A 24285-nucleotide genomic window follows, 5' to 3' on the forward strand; every position below is an offset into this window, starting at 1 on the left:
GCATAAGTCACAGATGAATGAAAGAAAAATATTTGAATCTGAAAAGGATGAAATGAGTGGTGTAAATTACATTTAAATTTGTTTCTGTGCTTAATTAAGCAACATTCCAAGATGACATAGAGGGAAGTTGAGAAATAACCGTACACATTCATAACCTGAACACAGGCTGGAGTTGAGTGGCCTGCTTCACTCACTGGCTGCTTTACCACAGGATAAGTTGCACCCAGTACCCATTGAATAGGAAGCTGGATGGCCCCCAGTGCTGGTTTGCATGCTGTGGGAAAAAGACAAATCTTTTGCCATGACTCCTTGGTCATCCAGCCTGTAGCCTAGTGAATGTATTAGTTTTCCTGGCTTTGAAGTAGGTGAGGAATTTAGGACCACTGTATTTATTCATGATTTTTGCACTTCTGAATAAGAAGTTTAACCCTTTCGCGCGGTCATTTAAATTCCGCCGCCGTCTCTCCGGCAGTAATATATTCAGCCGTCCGTTTAAATTTTGCTTGAAAATGATTTATTCATCATTGTTCTTAAATTATATGAGATNAATGCAATTAACCCTTAACACGTGGACTTTTAAATTGCCGGGAGCCATCTGCGGCCAGTATTTAAATCACCCTAATTAATTAACATTGCAAACTTTCAGAAAAAAATACATATTTTCCGTTCTATGCAACGTAGAAATGTGAACTAAAAACAGTCTGAAAGACAATAAAATTTTCTACATATACTCAAAAGAAAAATTTTTACAAAGAAAATTAACTGTGATTATTTTGTCATGAAATGCACAAACCTTCAACCTTGAATCACGGTGGTATTGTAAATATAGTCACACTATATACAATAATATTTTGTTCAGACTGTACTCGAGTTTGAACTGTGTCACTTCACAGTTTACGATACACTGTGAAGCATGTGGCACTTCTCGAAGCAGTCCACCTCACACAGAGTGACACCACCCTTTTTACGATAGAAGAGCATGCTCCTGCTTTTCTTATTTAGTGAAACACATGACAACATCTTTGTTTCTCTTTGGTTGGCTAGTGTTGTGAATGTTTCACCTCCAGTCAACTCAGTTGGGCCCCCTGATAACTTTGGCCTTCCCCCGAGAAACGCCACTGACCATGATATTCGGCTTGTGGGATTGAAGACTCATCTTGAGGGAGGTTGGTTTTTAGCAAAATCAAATAAATTATGTTGATTGACAAAGCGACACTCTCACCTGTTGGTAATACTTGCAAAATAGTGATGCAGAGTAATTATAATACTAGTCGAAAAGAGTGCCAGTCTGACACTGATACCGAAAGTCGCAGTGGCAAAGATGCCTTTTACTCACAAAGTAATACTGGCTCAGTGGGTTTATACCTCTTCCGAGACACAAAATAAAAATGATATACATATAAAGAAATATGTGACAGTCTGACGCTGACTTTCTAACTGATAAAGAAATATTAGACAATCCGACACTGACTTCCTAACCGATAATTCGTCACTGGCGTGGCAGGGGAGCAGCTGTGTCAGGTGGTCGTTGCTGCGGTGATGTGACAGCACTTCCCGCAGTGACGTAACAAGGGATACCGCGGTTACTACACAGCAGTAAACAACTCTTGACAGTGTTGCTAGGCAACCTGTAAACACGGCATCATGCAACAGCGTTACCTACCACATAACTGTTTTATGCGTTGTCCGTGCCGAACCTAAATAAGGAGCAACGAACACTCTTCGGTAGTGAGGATTGAGCCAGTTATGAGTGAGTGAGTTACTAGTAAGTAACGATTAACCAGTCAGTTGAATTGCAGCAGTCGCCGAGTCGGGTTGTGTCAAGTGCATGGCAGTGACTACAGGAGAAGTATTTGTGATACTGCTGATGGCAGTAATTGTGAGACTGGAAATTGTGTGATTGTGAGAGCGAGTGTTCAATAAATTCGCTATATCAAATAAGGCGTGAAGTTACTTGTCGTGTGACATATACGCACCCGTGACAATATCATGGGGCATTTTCACAAAAGTGTCACACACTGGAATCACACAATGGAGTTTGTAGGGGCAAATATCAATATTTTACTGCGACATCACATTCAACTCTAATTCTCTGAATCAGAGGTATAAAGGCGCACTCTGAAGAGTAATATTCATATATTTTATGCACTTCAGTTTTTAGTATGATTTTCTGGGCTAAGAAGCATAAATTATGTAAGTAAACATTGCACAAAATGAGTAACTTTGTTATTCATAATGTATATGCTGCCTTTTGATGTTAGGATAGCGAGATCAAGGCTGGTACATTTGGCTAGCATGTGCCCAGGATATGTGAGACAAGGAATGCCTCAGGAATGTAGGAGGGAAGACCTGCTAGAAAACAGCCACATGAGGGTGGTTATAGGATGGCATTAAAATGGATCTTGTGGAGACAGGTTGTGCAGATCAGATTGTTCAAATTTATTGTCTCCCCAAAATTTTTTAAATGTGATTTCATCTTCTTTCTGTTTACCTGTTGAGGTCTGAATGTGAAATAGATCTTTCTGCAGTTCATTAAATTGGTTCATGCAAAAGTGTAGTGGCTGAGTACAGGTATTGTCTGATTTATGTCATTCTGAATGATTCTGTGTTGATATAGCATCATTGAAAAGTGGATGGTGTCTTAATTTTATGCTGTGTTGTGACTGATACAGCATTGTTTTGAATCAAGTACTTGAAAACCTGCTCTCTCTCTCTCTCCCTCCCCTTCTCCCTCTCTGTATGTTCTCTGTTGAATGTATAATGAACTGCTATTAAGAACTGTATAGTTGAGAGATAGTTAAAAGGGAAAGATGGTACTTTGGAAGACATGGAAACATTAATAGTGTGAATGGAAAATATATATATCATCAGAATATATATGAGTTTGTCTCTGATTACACAGAAGGCCATGTCAGGATAAAGTTTTGCAACAGTGTGACTGTGATTAGGGTTCATCTGCTAACCCCCACCCCAGAGCTGAGTTTAAGGCAAGCAGGGATGGGTTTTTTAGGTTAAAGTTATGTGCAAACCTTCACAGTGTCTGTCTGACCAAAGAGGCACCCAGTGCAGGTAACATTGCAGCTAAATTTCCAGCTGAACTCAAACATATTGTGTGAGGAAAGTGGGTAGTCTCCCAAGGAAGATTTTAGTGTTGATGAAGTGTTTCTGTGTTAGAAGAATGCCATTTTGCACATACATCCTCAGGACAGAACAGTGTCTGGCTTGTAGGCTGCCAAACATTGCCTTCCCCTTCTCTATGATGGCAGTGCAGAAGGGGATGTGAAGTTTACACACATGCACTCCAGCATACACGCTTGATTGCTCTTCTGCTTTTAACATTGAGTTTTTTAAATATTTCTAATACGTAATTAAGTGGAGTGTAATTTAGGTGAACAAGTTCTGATATTTTCCCCTGGGATCACATATTCCCTTTTGTAACATAGAAGTATTTTGGAAAAATATGACCAGTTTATTTTGTATAATTATTTGCCACTGTTTCTGGCAACACATCTCCAACATAAATGAGAGACTGGCTGTATGTATTTCATGTGAAACAAAGATAAATTAAACTAATCTAACATGTAATATAAATCCATATATTTATCACATCCATTTTATGTTTGTAGCCATTGGTGGGAAACATGGTAAAACCCTATTCATCTCGTGTTTGTCTAGTGGTGGTATTAATACATTAATAAAATGAAAAGTATTGTGTGTCCAAATTTGGTAATGGTAACTGAAATTGTAATAATGTGAAGACACTTCAGTCACTGTTGTTAATTAAAAGGTTGAATGCATGAGTAACATTTGTTTTGCAGGTGATCTCAGGCCAGTATTGTGAGTGTGACAACTTCTCCTGTGATTATGCCAATGGATTGTTGTGTTCTGGTCCAGATCATGGCACTTGTGTGTGTGGCAAATGTCAGTGCAAGCCAGACTGGACAGGTGAAGCATGTGATTGTCGAGCTTCTAGCATCACCTGTATCCCACCAGGCGGTGGAGAAATTTGCTCAGGCAATGGAGACTGCAAATGTGGGGCTTGTGAGTGTTATGAAGGGAAAGAAGGACGTTACACAGGAAAATTCTGTGAGAAGCTTCCAGTAAGTAGCAGAGATAGTTCTTATGGCTGAGAGATTTGGCTTTTAGATTAATCAGCCTTTGGGTTATGTGCTACTGATTAACAGTGTAACATTGTGAAGATTTTTGTACTTCTGTACATCATGTATTAGGCCATATTTTCTGTTCCACTTTCACTGATCATTTTATGTTTTCCTTTTGGCATCTCTTGTTTCTTTTCATTTGGGTCACTGCCTTAATGTAGATCTGGTTATCAAGTCATCCATTGCTGTGTTACATTTTTGTTTGTGGTTCTGCAGCTTTTCATTTAAAAATAATCAGCACAGTACAGCCTTTTACGCACGTTACAAGACAGTGTCTTTGCTGCCTCCATCTTCCTGGTGTCCTTTGTTTTGTTTCTCGGTTCTTAATTACCATTGTAAAAGCATATTTTTTGTATTCTAAAATTAATATTCTGTTCCATTATGAATACATAATTTTCGTAAATGTAAAATTCCTGCCAACTTGTTGTTTCAACATTAAATTATGTATTTTTAGGTTCTCAATTTTATGGAGGCTTTAATCACTATATTAAGAATTCATAATGGCCTAAAATGATAGTGTAGCATATTTTCACACTTTTAGAGGCTAGACACAAGGTTTGGATTGGTAATTGGGTTTATTGAAAACTCATAGATCTTAAGTATAAGTAAATACAGTCAACTCTCGATTATCCGGGGGTGGATTAACCGGTTTGCGGCTTAACTGGGGCTACCGAGGCTTTTTTAAGGCTTATATGTTGTTTAATATTCATTCACTTTGTTTCACATGGTGAGTTGTAACACTATTTTCGCACTAGTGTGAACCGAGCTCTGCATTCTTTGGTCCCGTTATGCTAACACAGTGTTCTAGGGTAGGGGTGAAAGAATGCAAGGATTTGTGGAAATTTTCAAGGACAGATACATCACCCCAGTTAGTATCTTTGTATCGATCTTCAAGTGCGTTAGCAAAATGTCAGGGTGTAAAAGGAAGCGTGTTGTGTTAAATATTCAACAGAAAAAGGAAAGTGCCACGAAAAAGTAAACGACAATATTAAATTTTTTAAATGTTAATATTCGTAAAACGTGTTGGATGTTGTTGAAGACTGTGATTGAAATAACTAATTCATACTTCAGTGTAATGTAAAAAATATGAAATAGGCCATGAGATGACATAAAAATGAGGTTGAATAAATTTAAATACAGGCAGGCCTATAGTATTGTGAAGGTACAGTATTACAGTACTACTTTTAATTAAATTTGTCTTAACTGGGTTTTCGATTAATTGTGATTTCCATCCCCACCATTATCCCGGATAATTGAGAGTTGACTGTATTAACAGTTTCATGGATCTACATGCTTAACAAATGTACAGCACACACAAGTCTTCTCAGTTTGTCTTCACTAGCTGTTGCTTGGTTACCATCTTCACTATGCATCATTAGGTTACGGCTGCTAACCATGTTGGTTCTTCATAGCCAACCATGCACTTACAGCTCATAAACTGTGCCTACCATCTGTCAACTCAGGACTGAGTAACTCTAGTCAGAGTCAGAGTCAAAGTTATGTTATGGCCAATGGTCAGTTGACCAGTTTAACTTAGTGTGGAGCCCCCATCTGGGACCCAAGACCAGATTTTTGTTGCTGTCAGACAGTTGCAGGTTTGTTGATGTGAGGCCCCCCTCTCTGACAAGAGGATGTGTCTGACATTTACGCTTACTGCTGGCTCTCACCAGTGCACATTCTCGGGTATGAGTCCCACTGGGCTCATGACCATGTTTTACTCTCTTAGGTTCAAGACTCCCCAAACCTGGAGGGCCAGGTCCTCATATTTATATCCCTGAGGAACAGGGTGGCCCAATTATACCCCCAGGCACTGGGTTCCCTTTTCATTGCCTCCTACAACTTGCAGGGCTACAGTGGAGGTATTTGAACCTGCCTCCACGTGGGGAACAAGACTGACTAAATCTTATCACCTGTTCTCATCATATAGCTTCAGCATTGACCACAGAGAACAGCACTGACCATATAGAAAATGCTGCCTCACGTGTTGTTTAACAGTTGTAGCATAGCAGCAGCTGCACGTTTAATAACATCATTGCATGTTTACTCTGCCATAACCTAGCAACTGCTGCCTCGGTTATCCTGTAACGATATTTTTATTTTAGGCATTTTAGAACCTCAAAATATATACATTTCTCCAGAAAAGTTCATATACACAATTATCTCATTTTAACCAGTGATAATGCAGGAGTTTGTAAGGGAATTAATAGTTATTCACTAATATGTATATTACCTACAGATCATACTGTCAAGTTAGAAGTCACTGCACTAAAGAAAAAAAATGTAAGTGCTATTGTGAACAGAGTGATAGAAATTATAATCTCTATTGTAGAACCTTTGAATGGACATGGTATCTGTGCAGTCTGGTTCTGAATTATGACTGTATTCAGGAATGAATTTTGAGTATTTCTAGTGCTTATTGGGACAAAATTTGCTTTCTGTTTTGAACCAAAAAAATGTCACACTACACTTCATTTCCCAGAAGAGGAACTTTGTATTTTTTCTCCATCTGACAAGGTTTTTTGGGTACAACAGAATTGTATCATTTATGACTACTGAAACGCAGAACCTATGCAAGTATGTGCTATGGGAAGGTCGCCAGACTATTATTGTTGTAAGTGCCTTGGTGAAAGAAGATGAGAGGGGAAGCCCTGGTCACACTTCTGCAAGCCTATTGCATCAATCTGCCACATGACACTGTGCTGTGAAGATGCATTGCTTTTACAAGAGTGCTTTTTCAACTTCATGTTTCGTTTCATCTGCGATGGCTAGCAAAATTGAGCAATGTGTCTGCATGAAGTTTTGTGTGAAGCTCAGTAAAACAGCTACCGAAACCCTTGAACTACTTCATGAGGCTTTTGGAGAACATTCTTTAGGCCAGGCAGCAGTTTCTGAAGGGTATTCATGTTTTGAGGCCAGTCGAATGTCAGTTGAAGATGACAAACTTTCAGGGTGAGCAAATCACCAATAAAATGACAGAAAATGTTGAAAACATTCAAGAAATCATCCACGAAGACCGTCAGCAACAATCCATGATCTTGCAGACACAGTTGAGATCAGTTATGGAATTTTCCAGGAAATCGTAACAGAAAGTTTGAATATTCACTGCACTGATGCAAAATTTTGTTCCCCTACTCTTCACAAATGATCAGAAGGAGTGCGTGTAAATGTGTGTTTTGAGCTATGAGAGAAGGCTAACGAGGACACAACTTTTATCTGTAGGATCATCAGATGACAGAAGTTTGATTTATGGTTATGATCCAGAAACAAAGCAACAGTTGTCACAGTGGAAGAGCCGACAATCACCAAGAGCAAAAAGGGTTTAGCAGGCCCAGAGTATAACAGAGAGCATGCTCATTGTTTTGTTTTGATGTGAAGGGGATTGTTCACTGTGAATTTGTTCCTCATAACACAACAGTCAACTCTGACTTTTACTGTGATGATTTATGATCCTTGAGAGAAAATGTGTGAAGAAAAAGCCTGAAACTGGGGTGCAACCACAACTGGCTTCTTTATCACAATAACACACCCACCCACATGTCCGTCAAAACCACAGAGTTTGTGACTAAAAACAACATGGTTATCATTCCCCATCCTCCCTACTTGCTGGTCTTAGCCCCCTGTCTTTTGCTTTGCTTCCCAAATTGAAAATGAAACTGAAGGTTGACATTTTGAAACAGTGTCTAACATCCAAAGGGAATCACAAGTGATTCACGACAGCATTAAGGAAAATTACTTCCACAGTGCTCTTGAAGCTTGGAAAAAATGATGGGATTGCTGTATATGTACATTCCCAAGGAAACTATTTTGAAGTAGATAGCTGCCATAATTGAGTAAGTTAAGCCAGCATTTCTTTTTTGACCTTTGACTTTTTGATACACCTTGTATGACAGCTGACTGTTATATCCATGAAATATGAGACACTGTGGCCACATAAGCTGATGCTGTCTTGGGGAATTCGCTGGCAAACACAACATGAAGTGCTTTGTAAATAGAGCAGGTTCCAGAAGATTCATGATGCAGAAACCAGTTATTATCACATTGAGTTATACTGTTACGTGTTAACATTTCAGAGCATGTGGTATACCATTATACCTGAATTCTGTGCTTTGTAACTAATTAAGCAATAAGAGTGTTTGAAACTGTATTTCTTATGCTGTTACAATCACCTGTTTCAGTTGCCATTTGAATACTGGTTGTGTTTTTTAGGCATTGTAGCTAATATTGAAACTTCAACAGTATAATTACTAGAATGGGCTGCTCTTGAGAACAAACATTTCTCTTTTTACCACTTTTTATTCACATTGACTCTTATGAGCTTCGAGATTTATAATAATTTTGAAAAAAAGAGGACACCAGGATTTGAACCTGGGAGATTCATTTTGGGGGAAAGGCACTAACTCATTGTTTTAGAGATGTGTACAGAATTTCATATTTTGATTCAGTCTGAAAGAGCCCTTCATTTACAGTTACTTTTTCTTTCACAGACATGTGACATTCCTCTTAAACTGCTAGTTGTAGAGAAGTCAGATTTGATGTAAAGTCACTTCACACCCCCTACTACATGTTCTCTGCAGGAATTATTGCATGACATTTATGGATTGAAAATTTATAGCAGTTCAGGAATGTGCTATGTCTTGAATACGTTGCACGGAAATTCAAATTGCCCTCTGGACTAGAACTGAAAATGGTTGGAAAAGAATTTCTGTTATATTCATTATCTCCGTATGTTTGGGACTCTGTTTCTGCCATAATCATTCCCCAAGACCAATTAGAATGTGATAGCAGAAATAGTTTGCCAGTGTGATAACTGAGAACAGTACTGCTAGACACTGATTTTGAGCCACTAATAGTAAGCAACATTGCCCCCCTCCAATGTCCATATTAGACACATTCAGACAGTACTTCCTACATATATACTGAATGTGGCTTTTGCTCTCTGTCTTTCTCTCTCTCTCCAACCACTCTTTCAGTTGGGTCAAGACACAGGAGAGTTGTGTTGCCATTGGGTTCATGAAGAATAGAGAGCAACAAGTAATCAATGCAAAATCTAGAAATGAGAGAAAAACACACATTACAGCATTAATTTTTTGAGAAGGACTCTCATTAAAACTGATAAATATTGCTATGCATGTCTTAATTAAATTGACAATGCATAAGAAACTGTTATGTGTAACACTCATTGTACTGTGTACTTGTAATGCTTGGATTTTCACTGTGGTAATTTTATACCCATGTTGATGCTATGCTTAGAGCACCTCTGGAAGATGCCTGGAATTTAAAGATTGTGTACAATGCCAGATGTACAAGACGGGGTCTCTCACTGCAGAGGAATGTTTAGGCAATTGTACTTTCACACCTAGCTCTGTTGATGTCATAGAAGGTAAGATAATTCAAATAGTTCTGACCTATTTTAGAGTGAGCGATTCTGTTTTGTAGTTATGATTTGTTTGTACACACCATACTCATTAGTACTTACTCATCTTTCGTTTTTATGCTTATGTTATGCATTATCATGTGAAATTACTTATTATATCACTACCTGCACAATTGCAATAGGTGCTTACATTATTCATTATTGTTTGTTCATAATGTTGTCATATTTAGAGTGACTGTAGACAGGGTTTGGATTGGTGACTGGATTTTTTAACCACATACAGATTGTAACTACAAGCAGTTATAATGCTCTCGCTAATTCATGCACTTGTCTTCTCACTACAGTGCATACTAAGTCATCTTAGTTTGCTTTCACTAGCGGTTTCCTGGTGACAGATGTCCATACTGGCTGGTGAGTCTCACAGCTGACTCATTGCTCCAACTGCCTAACTCCCAGGCTGGCAGCCATCTCTCACCAACCTTCTATTCATCTTACTGACTGACCGACTGACTGCATTTTCCAGCATATCCCACTTAACAACATCTTGAGACACACCGTGTAGAAAACATTACTCTTTATTGTTTTAGTTCAGTTATTTTCCATGGGAATATGTTTGTTTGTGAAGGCATTAGTCAGTAACAGCTCTTGTATATTTACTTATCTCATGGTCGTTGCCCAGAAATGGGTCTACACACTGCAGTATAGTATGATGAATATGATGCTTCTGCCTCCCCACTGCAGTCCAGGAGCTGCTTGCATTGCCTACACTGTTGCCTTTTACTTGTAGGATTTGAGGTTCTGTGCCTATTAAAGTCACATAGACTGCCTCTTATGAGAGAGGGACTATTAAAGGCACCAAAGGAGCACTGGGTTCCTGTTGATGATTCATTGTAGTCTTTGTTCTGTGCCTATTAAAGTCACATAGACTGCCTCTTATGAGAGAGGGACTATTAAAGGCACCAAGGAGCACTGGGTTCCTGTTGATGATTCATTGTAGTCTTTTCATTGAAAACATGTTTTTAAAAATGTCTTACAGTCATGATAAGTTCCATAATTTTGTTGAGATTGTCCCACATTTGTCAGTAAAGACTATTAATTATGTTGAGTTTTGTATGAAGCTAAGTACTTTATATCTGTATACAAAACTGCTTGGAGTTTCTGTCAGCTGTCCTTTGTGTTTCAGTTCATGAGGAGGCTGGAGAAGTACTATGTGCTTATTTTGATGAAGAGGACTGCCTTTTTGCATATGTGTACACTTACTCTGATAATAATACTCTCATAGTAAGAGCACAGGAAGAGCGGGAATGTCCCCCGGAAATCCATGTTCTTGGTATGTACTTGTCACTTGCATTAACCTTTATAACGTCCGAATGACACATACATATATGATACAAGCAGCAACCGGAGTTGGCCAAATGGCACATATATGTGACGCAGTACACATGCACTCTTTGGGAGTGCTGACAGTTTGACCTTGGGTTTGAAACCAAAACAAACCTACGTGAGGTCATGTTAGTGGTTTTCCTTAGCTCTGAACAAAGAAATCGTTTATCTCGGTCCTGGTTTCAAAACTATTTATGTTTATATATGACTGTTTATGACTGGTCAGCCAAATATAGCCCAGCTTTGTTCTGAGAACAATTCCATCCCGTGTGACTGGTGAAGTTTTTCTTATTTCAATTCTTCATGCCCTTACATATTTCGGTCCTTAGAGACCATCATAAGAGGGAATGAAGAACTGAAATAAGAAAAACTTCACCAGTCGCACTGGATGGAATTGTTTTATCTTTCATAAAATTTATCATGTTTATTTAACTGTTCAAAAAACAAGTCTTTGATGCAAATATGTTCATCTGCCATGTAGTGGTTCTTCCCAGTACCATTACCAGCAGTACTCATTGTCATCCCTCTTGCAGTTGCCATTACATTAGAGGCTATTGAAATTGTGGTTTTGTTACAGTATATGAATTAAAGATTTTTCATTTATCAGTACCCTGGGTTGTCTAGGAAAGCTCCAATGCACAACTGAGCAAAAATATGTTGCTTTAACTTTATATTGGGTTTTTGTAAAAGTTTTCTCATGTAACTACATAGTACATCCAATTTCCTGTGCATGCTGGATAATGAGGAGTTTACTATAATTGTATTTGCCCTAATTTAATGTACCTTCACATATGCAGGTCTCTCATTATTACATGTCATATTTTAGAGGATGGTTTCTGGACATTGACAAGTAAAAAAATAGTAAAAATATGTATCTTGAAGGCTTTCCTTAAAAAGTTATAACCCTTTGAAAATGCCAGCTCCTGTCATTGCTTTCTGAAAAGAGTAAACATTCTGAGAGCATTTTGTTTATGTCATTTGGTGAACACAGAGATCTATTTGCCACCAAACTTCATGTTGATATTTACAATACCCGCCATTCTTACTCCAAATATGTAATACTGCAGTAGACGGACTCATACATAGTACATTTTGAGTCAGTCTGAAGCAATCTGAGCTTGAGAAAACAAGTTGTGTATCTATCCACCATGGAAAATGTCTGTTCATTTATTGAATTATCAGAGGTATATCTTGTGCTAGGAGTGTGCAGTGGAAATGCTAGAGATGCTGTTACAAGGTACAAAGTACCATAATTGGAGATTTCGGAATTTTTGTACTGTCCTTGTCATGTTGACCACTGACTCCAAGAGATGGGAACATGCAGTTGCTTTAATTTTCTGTGAACATGTGCACTATTAGAAGATGTGTCATTCAGTACATGTCTTCACATGAGGTTTCAGCTTTATGGTGCTCCACTACATTACCTTCATGAAATGCCTCAATGACTGTCTGAAAATTATGCTGGATAGGTGACAGATGTGAAGCTCCAGTTTTCTGGCCTGCACACTCACCTGACTTCAGTCCTCTAAAATTTTTTTCTGTCATAATGTATGAAAACAAAATTCTAAACCTGTACAATTGATACAGTGGTGTCAAGATTCAACAATTTGCAAATGAAATTAACATGAATAACTTTTGAATGCTTGTGAGGTTCTTTTTCATGCAACGAGTTGCATGTATGGAACATGGGGGCCATTTGAAGCACATCTTGTAAGACAATAAAAATTAAGATGTTATTAACAGCACCTAAATAGTTTTCTTCTTATGCACAACCTATTAAACTTAGGGTCTCTTCAAGGCGTGATGATGAAAGGTGAAATTAGAATAGGTTAATTTTTGAAAGAAGACCCACAGGGTACATATATGAATGTTTTTACTTGTTTTGATGTTCAGAAACCATTATATAAAATGTGGCATGTAATAATGAGACATCCATGTTTCACATCTTTTTCTCAAAAGGTGAAATTGAAGAAACATGTGTACACTAAGTTGTACAAATTTTTTAGAAAGTAAATTTTCAGCGAATACTGACATCACTTTTGTGGTTGATTTTATAGGTATTGTATTGGGAGTCATTGGAGCCATTGTTCTGATTGGGTTGGCCCTGTTGCTACTGTGGAAACTATTGACAACTATTCACGATCGCCGTGAATTTGCGAAATTTGAAAAGGAGCGCATGATGGCCAAGTGGGACACAGTGAGTTTAATTGATGTTCTCATAGATTTATTGAGTTCCACCTTGTGATATTCCATATTGGTGGATTATACAGGTAGATGTTATATAGGCTGAGCCAAAGCATGATTTTTGTGCTGCTTGTAATCATGTACATTTTCTGCTTATCTTGATGAGTCAGCAATAGTGGTAAGAGGAAATTGATACTCTCTTATGGTATCACATCAGGCTAAGTCTTGTGCAACACTAGATTTTACTGTGTAGGACATGGAAAATTTTACACAAGAGTATAAGGTGATTTTATATGAATCTTATATGCAGCGTAATCCACTAAGAGTCAGAGGCAATTCAAGAGTTTCCCACAGAAACACTATATAAAATTTTATCAATCAAATAAGTACAGTTTGTGTATTAGTAAAATAAAAGCAAAATTTTGCAAAATGACCCTGTGTCAGTTGCTGACAGCAGTATGCTGACCCTGTGCGTGGTCATAGAACTCAGACCCTTGGCATTTATCCCAACTCTTAAATCTGACAGGGACTAGTTTCCATCATCTTGTCTTTATCTAAATACTGCCCTGTTTATTTTGAAAACATTTTAGAGACTGGATTCTTTCTCCAAAACATGTTTTGAAAAATAAACAGGATGGTTTTTAGATAAAGGCAAGACAATGGATAATGTCCAAAACCATAATATTTCTACTAATGTACCATTGTCACAAACTTTTAGATCTTATTGACAGGGACTACTCCTGCATGACTAGTGATAACTCATTATAGTAATAAGATCATGGAACATATGAGAAACCATCATCTTGTGTGAATCTTCTGATTGCTAAGTATTGTTTCTGATGCTATAGATACACCCTTGACCACCTTGTAAAATGAATGTCATATCCGTGATTCTCTTCCCATCCACCTCCACCTTGTCACTGTCTTCATCCTGTAGAAGCATTTATAACACCATGTAGTGATTCAGTAGTCCAAGAAATCTCTACTGGTGGAGATGAAGGGATCTACTGCCACTTTTTTCAGGCTTCCCCTGTAAGTGTTACTTATGTGTTCATTTTGGCATGTTATCTCAAGGAAAGGGAATGTGACAGGGACTGGTTTTAAGTGTGACCCTCTTTGGAATCACAATTAGTGGGATGATTAATGCACTTGGTCTGTCTCAGCATCACTGTATATTGATGATAACACTTACTACTACAGTAGACTATGCTGTAGCTCAGGCAGTTAGTCAACAGCTTTCTACCACAGCAGCCCAGATTCTATCCCTGGTCAGGTTATGTGGGATTTGTGGTGGACAAAATGGCACTGGGGACAAATTTTCTTCAACTATTTTGGTTTCCCCTGCTAATTCTCATTCATATTACTGCTCCACATTCATTAATTATCCCATCACTGATGTGATGTACTGTCAGTACTCACATCATTAAATAACTAACCAAAATGTGACTCGAGAATTGTCACAGAATTCTGGCTACATATTACTGTAAACTATCACATTGGGTTGCAGAGAATGAGTTTTCATTGTCTGCAACAAAGACCTAATGCATACACACTTCTCATACTTGCAGAGTTTATCCCCCTCCCGGTCTGTTCCGTAGCAGCAGTGCTGTGCCATTCACTGTCAAGTTTCTAGGCATACATGATGGTAAAATCACAGGAACATCATGTTTGATGACCCATTGTTAAATGTATATGGTTATGTAACATTTTAGATCGCATTAAGTGGAGGAATTGTTTTGAAAGAGACTGTGGACCTGTCGTTTTGACAGATTACTGATGATGATGATGTAACATTTTAACAGCTTAATATGACAGATGTTGGAGTGGAAACTGGATGGTGATGCTTCAACACTACCATGCCCTGATATGCTTTAAAATAGATGTGATAGACCGGCAATCATAGATCCTGTCCATAACACTGAGATTTATTGTAATACTGGTGCCTTCCATACCAGTATTCTGCAAAATGTGTATTCAGAATTTGGATGACCTCTGCTTGCCTTGCTGAGCAATCTGCATCTGTGCAGCACAGCTCCTTCACGCTTATTTTGGTGAGACTTTTCACTGAACCCTCCACATCAGGAGCTGCATCCTTTGAGCATATGCCTTTACTGTCTTCTTGAATGTCCTGACATAATTGCCATGTATTATTCCCAGTAGATTTGCACCTATTCTACCTAGATCTATCATGCAACAGGCCTGTGACTTCAGAGCTCAACCAATATGTGAAAGGCCTGACATCAGCCCTTACATATCAGCAGTACTTTGCTGAAATTATTTTCAAATCTCCAGACTATGCAACAGTTTATAGGGACAGGTTGTGGCTTCATGTAAGAAGAATAGGTTTTCTCTTACAACCTCCTTGGATTTAATGACATGTATATGGCCAAACTTCATGCCTTATGCTGAACTCTTCTAATTGTCAGCAACCTTGGCAGTCGTATCATTGGCATCAAGCTTCCAAAGTAAAGCTGTCACTGTAACAGGCCATGAAGGCCCGTAGGATTGTGAGACATTGAGGCTCCCACATTTTCTCTAGGCAGTCGGCTCACAGATAGCAGTAAGTTTGTCAGCCTTATGTGCCAGCTGCCTTTTACCTCCCAGGAAGATTCCTCGTACTCATTTCTGTTAGAGGCTGAGTTGACCCCAAGGCCATAATGCAGCTGGAAGGGTTAGGTAAATTGAAAGAATCCACCATTCTGGCATGTAGCATAGTGCCTCAACCAGCTACAGTACCATGTGCCCATCAGCTTCCAAAGTGCCTTGCAAAGTTTCCATGGAAACATGCCTGCCATCTGTCGTTTTGGAGATTCTGCAGTGAGTGTTCCATCTCCATAAGGCAAGGAAGTCTTGTGTTTTATTGGATACCTGGCCTCGCAAGTCTGCTCAGTATTGATGCCACTAATGGACTGCCACAGAAGTCACTGTGCTTTGGAATTTAACATCAGACCAAGCCTTAGATGATGGTGTTTTCTCCTTTATTCTTCAAGCAGTTATATCATTATGTGAAGGTGGACAGACTGAGGTACAAAAGAACAAATTATGAGTTGTGAAGTTTACAGATGTGGTGGTCTTTTAGCTCTCTCTGACGAAGGAGGTCATGCTTGCATGACTACAGATCAGTCACATTTGCTTGACATATTTATATTTGTTGCTTAAAGGGACAGTACTCATTTATAATCAGCATTGGGAATATCTTACCGCTTACGTATACTTGCTGAATGCCAACTTTATTACGAAGAACAGATCAGTCACATTTGCTTGACACATTTATATTTGTTGCTTAAAGGGACAGTACTCATTTATAATCAGCATTGGGAATATCTTACCACTTACGTATACTTGCTGAATGCCAACTTTATTATGAAGAACAACATATGTTCCATCTTCATGGCACATTATGAGGCATTCTTGGGTATGGTCATCAGAGCACGTTGAATGTTGTGGAATTTGTAAACAACATTTCATTCTCAAGTTGTTTCAACTAATGTTTTAAGATAGTTGAAAGTTATTAACTTATTCTTTTCCCTATTGTGCTTTTGAAAGTTATTAACTTATTCTTTTCCCTATTGTGCTTTACCCTCATGTTATTTTTAGAAATTTGGTGATAGGCCCCTATACAGCGTGGCATTGTTAACACTTTTTAGTTTTATATTAGTGTGCTAATAAGTATATTTTGTCTATGTTCTTTTATCAGAATAATTTACGGTCAGATGACAGTTTATTGTATTTTATCCTTATCTGAAAATGGACTGCCTCTGTCATGTAGTGGTCAGAGTTCCTGGATACAGATCCAGAGGTCCGGGTTCAATTCCCTGCTCTACCAGATTTTTTCTGAGAAGTAGTGAGTCTGGAACGGGGTCCGCTCAGCCTTGTGAGGATAATTGAGGAGCTATTTCAAGGAAATGGCGGCTCTGGTCTAGAAAACTTAATTTAACGGCTGTGGGGATTCGTTGTGCTGACCATGCAACACCCCTTACTAAAGTTGGCACTAAAATTCACCGACAAGCCGCTTGGTCGGTATAGTTCGCTTGCAGACTAAAATGACTGAGTTTTTATGTGAAAATGGAAGTTCATATGGCAGATAGTATTGGGATGATGGTCTTCTGGGGCATGGTGGTAAGTTCTCCTGCAGTGTGGGTGGCTCTATGCAGGGCTGTGTAGAATTGCATCCTGAGGTCCTGTCATGTCATAGTCGATTTTTACTTAGTGGTTTAAACGGACGCAGATATCCTTAGAAGCTGACTTGGCTTTCAGGCACATACATTCATGCACACACACGTGCACACAACAGACGTAATGAAGTGTTGACTAGTTGCTAATATAAACATGAAACGTGATATTTAACAAAATCAAGAAATTTGATATCTGAATGTATCTTTGAAAAATGTTTTATTCTGTCTTTATTTTAGTTTCAGTATGTATTGCTGGGTGGACAGTTGTATGTTCTGTTGTACTGTACTTCAGGTAATCATTATGTGTATTTACAGGGTGAAAATCCAATTTACAAGCAAGCAACTTCCACCTTCAAGAACCCAACATATGCTGGAAAGTCGTGTTAACAGTCTGAAGAATTTAACCCTTTTACTTCCAGGTGCATACGCTGAGTCTCAAAAATCAGTTTGTTTGACTCATAAAAAGTAGCTGTAAATTCAGTTCTAAACATGAGTGAGAAATAATGAAAATGATATATATATATACCATATAATGGTGCTATGTCAAATATAGTTTCAAACACAAACTGAGTAAGCTTTGTATATGTAGAATATTTTATGATGTATGGCTTTTAAGCCAGTTCTGATGGTTGGCAAATTGAGGACTTTCTTATGTAGGCACTTAGGAATGATGAGGGTTAAAGCAGCTCCTTAGGCTGTGAAAAGCAGTGCAGGAACGTATTGCAGGCTGTAACAATACATTTAAAGAATCACAATGAATAAGTAGGCACATGAAATAGTATGCCATAAGTGTTGACGGTTCCATGTTTGTGATGATACAACTACTTACAGTCAGGTACAGGTAGGAGCGCTACTTTTACCCACTATATAGTTCTTCTGACCACTTCTAACAGTGCAAGTCAGTGTTCTTTCATGTCAGTCAGAAGCTTCATGTTAGTGCTAAGGGTGACAGTGTCATGTCCTCTCATAGCACCACTGCCGTTTCTAACACCACGTTGACTGTTTGCCAGTTATAGTGTATGCGTAGCCTCCAGACACTATTTAAGAAAAACATCTTTTTACAAAGAAGAAATCACAACTCGTAAACTAATCCACTTGTCTAGAGAAGTTAAATGCTGGAGTGTACAGGAATATTCACATTTATGCAGTCACTAGCTTGCTTTCTCTATTACTGAAACTTAATCTGTCTCTTTTTGTACCTAAAACTTTGTCACTGATAATAATTTTACTGCTTACTACTTTATTTAAGTACTGTCATAATTAATCTTCATCCATGTTGAAATGACTTGTAAGTAATTCATTCTTTAATTTGTTGAAGGTATGATAAAATTTATTGATTCTGTCTGTCATTATCCCTCAATTTAATTTCATTATTCATGGTCTTGTATGTAATATAGATAAGAGTTATTAGAACTACTCAAGAGTTTGTTGTATATACAGCAGTGCAATCTTTGGGAATAATCCGTGTAGGATGTTGTAAATTTCCTGTAACCACAAACATTGTAGTTGCCTTCTTCAGGAAGAATATTCATAGGGAGGTTTAGAAGCCTGGCAGAGGGCAGTCAGTGGGAGATCATGGCATGATCGGACGAAGTAGAGGAGTGGGATGCTATCCAGTAGGTAGCGGTTGTATGGTTGAGGAAAAGCTATGATAAAGGAGATGGTGAGGAAGAAATGTTTAGCAATTGTATTATGAGGAAAAGGGGTGAAGAAAAATTTTAGGGACCACATGGTTAGGAGAAGAGGTGGTGCAATAGTTTCATTGACTCTGATTAAGAAAGGATGTAGTAAAGTTTGATTTGTTTGTTGATGTAGTAAAATTTTTTTTTGTGACAGTGTGGTTAAGAAAAGTTGTGATGAAGGAAGTGTTAGCAGCTGTATGGTTAGGAGGAGAATGATGAATGATGTTTAGGAAAAGTTTTCATGGTCGTGTGGATAGGAAAGAAGAAGAAGATTAAATGTTAATGACCATCTGATTAAGGGAGTCAATGGAAAAGATTTTGGTGAACACAGAAAAAGTGGAAATGTTTCAAGATTTTACATGGCTTAGTCTTAGAAGCTGAAATTATATGTTCAACTTCAGCCAGGAAAATGTAAGGACAAGAACCTGTACATTACTAACAGTAATGTGAAAGGTATAGAAAGCTTTCATTAGCGAAGGACATAATTTTCTGATGGTGGTTTGAAAGTGAAAACTGAAGAATGATTTTATATGTAGATGGTCCATGAAATGCTGTTAACACTTCCTAGCACATACTTCAGCCAGTAAAACAGTGGAAGATGGTGCCATGTTTGAGCCTGGCATGCTTTATAACATTACATTTTGTATTGCAATTGTTACAGCCTGTATACACAGTTTAGCTTTGTTTTTGTCAATATACAACTATTTTTATATATTTTTAACAATATAATTTATTTTAAATGCTTTAACTCATCACCTTGCTAATAAAGACCACATGTCAGGAACTTTGGTAAGTCTATAACAAAGAGTACATAATTCTGTACCAGCAGACAAGAATATGTACATTTTGTTGTTCTGAAACAGCTAGGAGAGGTCGCAGTCTTGCATACATTTCTGGGGGTTTGGCCATTGCTAAAAGGAGAGTGGACTGTCTTTTTCTTTTTGTGGCAAATTAACTATAGAATCTCCTTTGTGGATTAGAAGAAGCATTGTAGAGATGCAGTGGGTGGAACAACCAGTATGTATTGGGTTAACTTAGATCTTGAATTTCTATGATTTCCTTTAGCCACGTTCTTGGTCAGAAAGCATGGCATGTCTGTGCTGAGCTGGAGGATGTTAACATGTAAGATTTGAGGCTTTCACGGCGGTGACTATGAAGAAAGCAGTCTTCTGGGATTTGGCACCATGTATATGTGGTGTTAACCGACGTTTCGGAGGAACGTATCACCCCCCTCTTCAGGGTTGAAGAAGTATAAGTAAATCTGCAAGCGACAACACCGTGAGACACGGTCAAGCAGACTGCGGTCTGCTTATACTTCTTATACTTATACTTCTTCAACCCTGAAGATGGGGGCGATACGTTCCTCCGAAACGTCGGTTAACACCACATATACACGGTGCCAAATCCCAGAAGACTGCTTTCTTCGATGTAAAACATGGTTAAAAAATGTGCACAGTCACTGAAATTAATGTTTTTAGTACCTGTCTTCATTTAGTATAGTTCAAAACTTGTCTTAGGCTGGTACTTGAATAGACAGTCATGTCTATATGTGTTTTGTGTAACCAAAACATGATTTGGCCATTTTCTGCTGATAAACTTGGGTTCTCTGCACCACGTTGAATGCTTCTAAATTTAAGCAAAAGTAAGATGAGATTTAAGTTTGTAAATAGACAAAATCCTTTCAGCCCAATCAGTATCTTTGAACTGAGACTTCAACACTGATTTCCCATTCAGTAAGAAGTGAAAGAGGCATACTGATTATTAGGCGAAGTTCAGAAAGTTAGGAGTACGCGGTAGTTTTAGAATTATAATAATGTGTTTGTGAAAATTCTACCCTGTGCCGGTCCACCATTGCTTAAATATTGTAAAAATTCTAGAGAGATAATTCTATGGAAGAGAAAGATGTTAAGTTAGTGTCTGTGTTCAAGATATGCCTTTTAATAATAGATTACACATTAAATCAGTTTGGCGGCCAAAGATGTTAATGCCAGATTTTTGTATTAATCTATTAATCCCAGTTATCCATTTTACATAAAAAAATGTGATCTGCTTGCCTTGAAGATACCACTGAAACATGTAAACAGTCGAGTCACTATTTGTATGTAATGTTGCTGTTCCACTTAGCATGATCATTATATGTCAATGCTACAAAAATTTAACTTATTGAAAGTTTATAACTACATAGAGGGCTTGAAAAATATTGTTACCTGCTTGCATGAGGTGATTTACTACTAGACTACATTAACTTCAGATGTGGAAAATATACGAATGAATTTAAGCTATTGTGGTGGGGGTAGGAGTGGGTTTCTGCAGTGAGCGTATGGGTCATTGCTTTCCCCTCTCTTCTCGGTAATCAGCTGTTGTATCACGAGTGCTAATACTTCCCCAACCAGTTGAAAAATTAATGTAGGCAAGCAGTATGTTGTGTTTGTTGATCAACACTGTATGCAAGTCATTTATATTAATGAGCTTCATTTCCATTTTTCTCCTTCTGTGTTTCCCTTTTTTTTTTCTTTCCCCTTTTACATATGAGCTCATGAGTGTACTTTAAAAATGTAGCATGATTCAAATTTTTACTGTTATATTTTATTGCTCTTGTGCAGAAACTTGCAAATATCTCAGTGACAGTGCCCAAAAGTATCTTCAAATGCATGCCACTTTAAAGTGACAACTTTATTTTTTGTAATGGCATAGTTTTTCAAGCCCTGGCTAAGTATATATCTGCTGCCAGTATATAACTTCAGAAAGTGATGTTACTGAGTGTAAAAAACATATAATTGCATCTGGTTGTATTGCAGTTGTATTGATTTCCATTATCACAACTTTTGGCATAGGTATGCTATGTGTTAATATGAAGTACACCTATACAAAAAGTTGTGCTGAAGGAAACCAATGCAGTTTGTGAATGTGTTCTGTAATTTGCAGAAAGATAGTATATGAACTCAGAATTACTGGGTTTTCAGATGGTCTGGTATTCTAAAAACTAGACAACATGACATTTTGGAAACTGGATCTGTTTCTGTACGCTGATGAAGGGGGAAACATGTACTCTGTTAGTTCCTTTAGAAGGAGCTAACCTCAGTCACTGGACAACCCGTGTCAAGTTCACTACAGGTATTTAAATACCTGAGACATTGCTATATTGAAAGGATATAACAGGAAAATATGCAATAAAATCTGTGATAAAGCACACACATTCATGGAACTAGGATAGAAAAGGAGGTAGAAATTTGTGCTACAAACCTAGCCAACAGATCAAGTCCATGAACATTAGGGCATACAATTAAATGGAGAATTTATGAAAACATAATAGTGTGTATCACTAGCGCCATTTGTGTAGTTAAACCTGACCACTTGAGACAAAAACCTAATAGAAACCCATGAAGAATCTGTCAGATAATACAGATTGTCTCTGAGATGGTAATCTCATTGCTGATAAGGGGATCCAGATGGGAGAAGTGTCCAAACTGGGTGGGCTGATTGGATTGGTTGAGCACGCCATATGGGCTGATTCCTTGTATTTCCTGTACCTCCTGTGGCTTTCACTTTCCAAAGTCCTAGCTTCATCCAAACCTATCGTATGACCTTTTTCATAGGCATGTTGGGCTAATTCTGATTTTGCTTGAAGACCCTCTTTGAGATTGGGCCTGTGTTCAAGAGCTACACAGCTAGAAGAGTGCCTGTTTTGCCAAGGTAGCTTCTGCCACATTCACAGGGAATGCTATAGATGCATTGTGTCATCTGTTGCGGATCTCTTCTGGCCTGGTTTTCTTGAGTGAACTCCTAAGAGAGTGTTTAGTTTGAGGATCATCATTATGCACATACATTTGAACAAAAGAATATACACAGAGCCCAGAGGCCTGTCCTCTTTTTTTCATATGACTGTTACCCTTGGAATTAATGACCAATTCAATGAAATCTTGGATAACCGTTGAGCTGAAGATCACATCTCAGGTTGCTGATTTCATTTACCAGATCTTGTCATTCTTGGCATATGGTGGAAGCCCTATTGTGGAGATTCTGAATCAAGTTTCTTTTTGCATGCAGCGGATGGTTAAATTTGAAGTTGAGATATTGGCCAGTGGGGATGAGTTTTCTGTAGACTTTGATGGCCAGTGTCATCACTCTCCTGTTGACCAGAACATTCAGAAAGGGAATCGAATTGTCAGACTCTATTTCCATAGTGAACTGGATGGAAGGCCTTGAACTATTGAGGTTGCTGAGGAAATGGCAATTCTGTAACTGCTGTGGACCATGAGGCCAGACCACAAATGTGTCATCAAAGTACCCGAGCTGCAGCGATTGTGTAATGCCAGGTTGAGCCAACTTTTCAGAATTCTCAGTGAAGATTTTGCTAACGGTGGTTGAAAGAGTAGGTGTTTCCCCCCTCACCTTTGGATGGAAACAGATTGAGTTTCTGAAATGTTGTGTTTTCTGGTTTTTAGAAAACATGATGATGGACAGTTAGAAACCCAGTAACTGTTATGCACCATTGTCAGAACCCTTTAGAATAGTGTATAAAATATTGAAATATATTCATGTACTTGAATAATGCAACATGTGTAATTGTTGAGCCATGTGGATTTCACTGTAGTTTGTGCAACTACCCATAGGTTTTGCATAGGAAGGTAAAATGAGGATTCATAAATGTGTGACTGATGACTTGTGAACCATTTATAGATCTCTTTGAGGCAGATTGTGGTTTTACTACTTCATATACTCTTATTAATAGCTGTAACTTGGTAACTAAAATGATCTTAAAGTAAATATTGAATTGTATTAATTCTGTTATGAACTTTTTCAAATTCATATCTCTTGTGTAGGCTGACTGTTTTATTAGAAATTTAAACTAAAGCTTGGTTTTGTGCCATATTTAATAATTTTTAAGAATTTGTGTACATTATATGTTCTTGAAATAATTTTATTACATAGTTTTTATCTAACATTGTACTGAATGGAGAATTTATGTTGTGTGTATGAATGAAAGTGTGAAACGCAAAGGCAATTATTTTTTATTAGTGTTTAATATAATATATAAATATTTTGTATGTTTTGTGAAGGTGACAATGATTCTTCAGTGCCTGACAGGTTTGTGACAACCTTAACTACCACTGTTTGGAAAATTATTAGTGCAGTTATAGTTTTCATTGATTGGTGTTGACAAGAACTTTGATGATTAACAGGAACTGATAAATGTACATGAGGATTATAGGAAAAGGCATGAACAGCCTGCAGCACTCTTACTGCAAAATATCTGAAGAGTCCACTTCCAGACCCAAACAATTAACAAAGGATACATAACAGACAAGTAGCTGAAATGAAACCTG

The 24285-nt window shown here is 37.9% G+C and overlaps 1 protein-coding gene across 3 annotated transcripts in view; it reads left to right on the forward strand.

Moving 5' to 3' along the window:
• Nucleotides 1-20147, forward strand: part of LOC111874664 (integrin beta-PS) — a 61547-nt gene extending 41400 nt beyond the window's left edge. For all 3 annotated transcript variants that reach the window (XM_023870359.2, XM_023870358.2, XM_023870361.2), the window contains exons 10-14: nucleotides 3819-4100; nucleotides 9411-9540; nucleotides 10718-10864; nucleotides 12975-13114; nucleotides 17592-20147. In XM_023870359.2, coding sequence (XP_023726127.1) covers nucleotides 3819-4100; nucleotides 9411-9540; nucleotides 10718-10864; nucleotides 12975-13114; nucleotides 17592-17663 — 771 coding nt within the window. In that variant the 3' untranslated portion in view covers nucleotides 17664-20147. The remainder of the gene's footprint in view (nucleotides 1-3818; nucleotides 4101-9410; nucleotides 9541-10717; nucleotides 10865-12974; nucleotides 13115-17591) is intronic.
• The last annotated feature ends 4138 nt before the right edge of the window (nucleotides 20148-24285 follow it).

This window comes from Cryptotermes secundus, unplaced genomic scaffold, assembly GCF_002891405.2.
Source record: "Cryptotermes secundus unplaced genomic scaffold, Csec_1.0 scaffold56, whole genome shotgun sequence".
NCBI classification, from domain to species: domain Eukaryota; kingdom Metazoa; phylum Arthropoda; class Insecta; order Blattodea; family Kalotermitidae; genus Cryptotermes; species Cryptotermes secundus.